Source organism: Carassius auratus, unplaced genomic scaffold, assembly GCF_003368295.1.
Source record: "Carassius auratus strain Wakin unplaced genomic scaffold, ASM336829v1 scaf_tig00214714_1_2670353, whole genome shotgun sequence".
NCBI lineage: Eukaryota > Metazoa > Chordata > Actinopteri > Cypriniformes > Cyprinidae > Carassius > Carassius auratus.
In genome coordinates, this window is record NW_020527778.1 from 88,768 (window position 1) to 91,520 (window position 2,753).

Below are 2,753 nucleotides of genomic sequence, written 5' to 3' on the forward strand. Positions count from 1 at the left end.
TGTTTCTTTTCATTTCTTTATCAAGTTAATTTAGAAAAATGTTTGGAGCATTTTTTTTAAATGACGATTAACGTTAATCAGCCGAACCGACAGCGAGTAGCCAAAAACATATTTAATCAGTTATCCAGTAAGCCTCTCAAATTAACGCTAATACTTTACTTGGCTACAATAAAATCCATAGATATAAAACACTTCAAGCATATCAAATCGTGAAGTCGTGGCCTAATGGTTAGCCTGCAGGAATTGTAGGTGGGTGGAGTGCATGTACAGTGCTCTCTCCACCCTCATTGAACCCCCAACTGCTCCGTGTGTGTGTGTGTGTGTGTGTGTGTGTGTGTGTGTCGGATGGGTTAAATGCAGACCACAAATTCTGAGTATGGGTCACCATACTTGGCTGAATGTCACGTCACTTTCACAGACAGTTAGTTTAATAAATGTTTATTTATTAAACCACAATGATAAAAAAAAGAATAATAATAATTGAAATACTGAGGCAGGCTCGCAACAGCACTGGCAAACGAAATGAGAAATAGCCTATAAAATTAAGTTAATTAAAAACAAACTTGCAGGTTATCTTATCTCAAAAATGCACCACAGAACATGTCCATTATTTTTTCCATTAGTTTCCAACAGTTAAACGAAAATAAAGTACAGTCAAATGAAAAGTTAGAACTGTCTCTTACAGAGCATCGTGGAGAAAAAGAATAGCATCCTGAGAGGAAGGTTTTAACCCAGTCCTCCTCTCTTCTATCACTCTTCCCGCTCATGCTCAGGTCTCATGCTGTTTACATTAATTTACATTACTTTAGAGGCCTATAATAGCTACTACTACAATGAGTGGATATAAGTGAAGTATAATCGTGGGTCGCGCTGACGGAAAAGCGTGCATGCGTGCGTGAGACTGTCATGTCAGTATGTCAGTTTAATTATAACAGGTTGAATTATCAGATTTTGAAAGTTATGAGGTTATGAAAATGTCTTTCTATGTTTGTTTTTCTATCGTCGATGTCAACTTCTCATTTTTTATTTTTATCAATGTCTAAAAATATAAATAGAAGGATAACCCAAAACTGGCCCGAAGCCCGGCCCTAGGGGCATAAATAAATTGGGGCCCGTCGGGCTCGGCCTGAAATACAGGGCTTTAACAGGAGAGAGTCAGGTTAATATAAAAGTTATAATTATATATGTATAGTTGGTCTTACAGACTTATTAATTCAAATGAATATTTAAATAGTATTTATAACAGTTTAGCTATTACAAGATCAAATATTATGAGAATTATTCATTTTTTACTCTGTTCCCATTTCAGTAACTGTTTTTTGTGTCTGTTAATGAGCGACTGTCTCCAGGTAAATGATGTGAGTGTGTTTGCATATTGCTCAGATGCTTCAGTGCTCTGAGAGTGTTTATAGTGCTGTGAGTTTAACACTTCATCACTGACACACACAACAATCTTCATCAACATGACCTTCATCATCATCTTCATCTGGACTCTCACAGCGTTTGCTCAAGGTTTGTGCAGCACAAGTTTGATATCAATTCATTTCTTCAAGTATATTGTCAAAGTTTTGAGTTGATTTTCTTCTTGTTGTGTGTTTCAGAGAGTAGAGGACAGATCAGCGTCACTCAGAGTCCCTCAACAGCAGCTCAACCAGAAGAAACAGTGAAGATCAGCTGCAAAACCAGCAAGGATGTGTACAATGATGGTTCTGATGATTATTTATTTTGGTACTTACAGAAGCCTGGAGAAGCTCCTAAACTCCTGATTTATTATGCAAACACTCTCCAGTCAGGAACTCCATCTAGATTCAGTGGCAGTGGATCTAACAGTGATTTCACTCTGACCATCAGTGGAGTCCAGACTGAAGATGCTGGACATTATTACTGTCAGAGTGTACACTGTCCTAGTAGCTGTGTGTTCACACAGTGATAAAGCGTGGTACAAAAACCTGTGTCAGTCAGAGTCACAGTGACTGAACTGATGCTGCAGCTGCTCAAACACTATCACTCACTACTGACACACAGAGACCAAACACACAACTACACATGAGCTCACAACTGAGTCAGGAGCGTCCAGTGCTCAGAGTTCAGCATATTAATAATAATGTGATGTTTACTGAATGTACAAAACTCATCCATGACTAGTGCAGTCAAATCAATGCTGAACAGAACTTTTAACACTGATGATCTGTGGAGAGGCTCTTGGTGTTGGTTTTGGTCTGGTCTTGACTAAACGTGTGTAAAAGAAGATCATGCTGGTCTATTCTGTGAATATTCCTCTGGGCGAGACTCTTGAGGAGATCTTCTACACAAGCCATCATCAACCTGCAGCTTTCTCCTGCACACACACTGAAGCTGAAGACCAGGTTGCTGCTGGAAGAGGTGTTAGTGAGGCCAGCAGGTGGAGCTCATCCTGTGCTCAGAGTGGGTCCTAATGCCCCCGTATAGTGTTAATAAACTGTACTGTAAAGAGACACATCTGTAGTTAAAATAAACCCCAGAGTCTTTCTCTGGAAGATGGAGATGTAACCCGGCTGTAAAATAGTCCCTACATCACATTGCCTAACTTCCCCAATGCAGTTGATTTTCCTTTTCAATGAAACAGATCATTAGACTAACTTCAAACTGTTCACTGCAGTATTTGCATAGAGAGTGTGTTTTACATGAGTGACACACACTTCAGTGCTCTGCATGTGTTTATAACTCTGTCAAACATCAAACTTTATCAACAACTGTTCTTCACTAGAACTGAA

General features: G+C 39.1%; 1 gene segment (V, D, J or C); it reads left to right on the forward strand.

The window, feature by feature from the left end:
* Positions 1-1,463: 1,463 nt before the first annotated feature.
* On the forward strand, positions 1,464-1,930 carry LOC113092705 (Ig kappa chain V region 4135-like). The segment is given in 2 exon segments: positions 1,464-1,512; positions 1,602-1,930. Coding segments are annotated over 2 exon segments (378 nt in total).
* Positions 1,931-2,753: the final 823 nt, after the last annotated feature.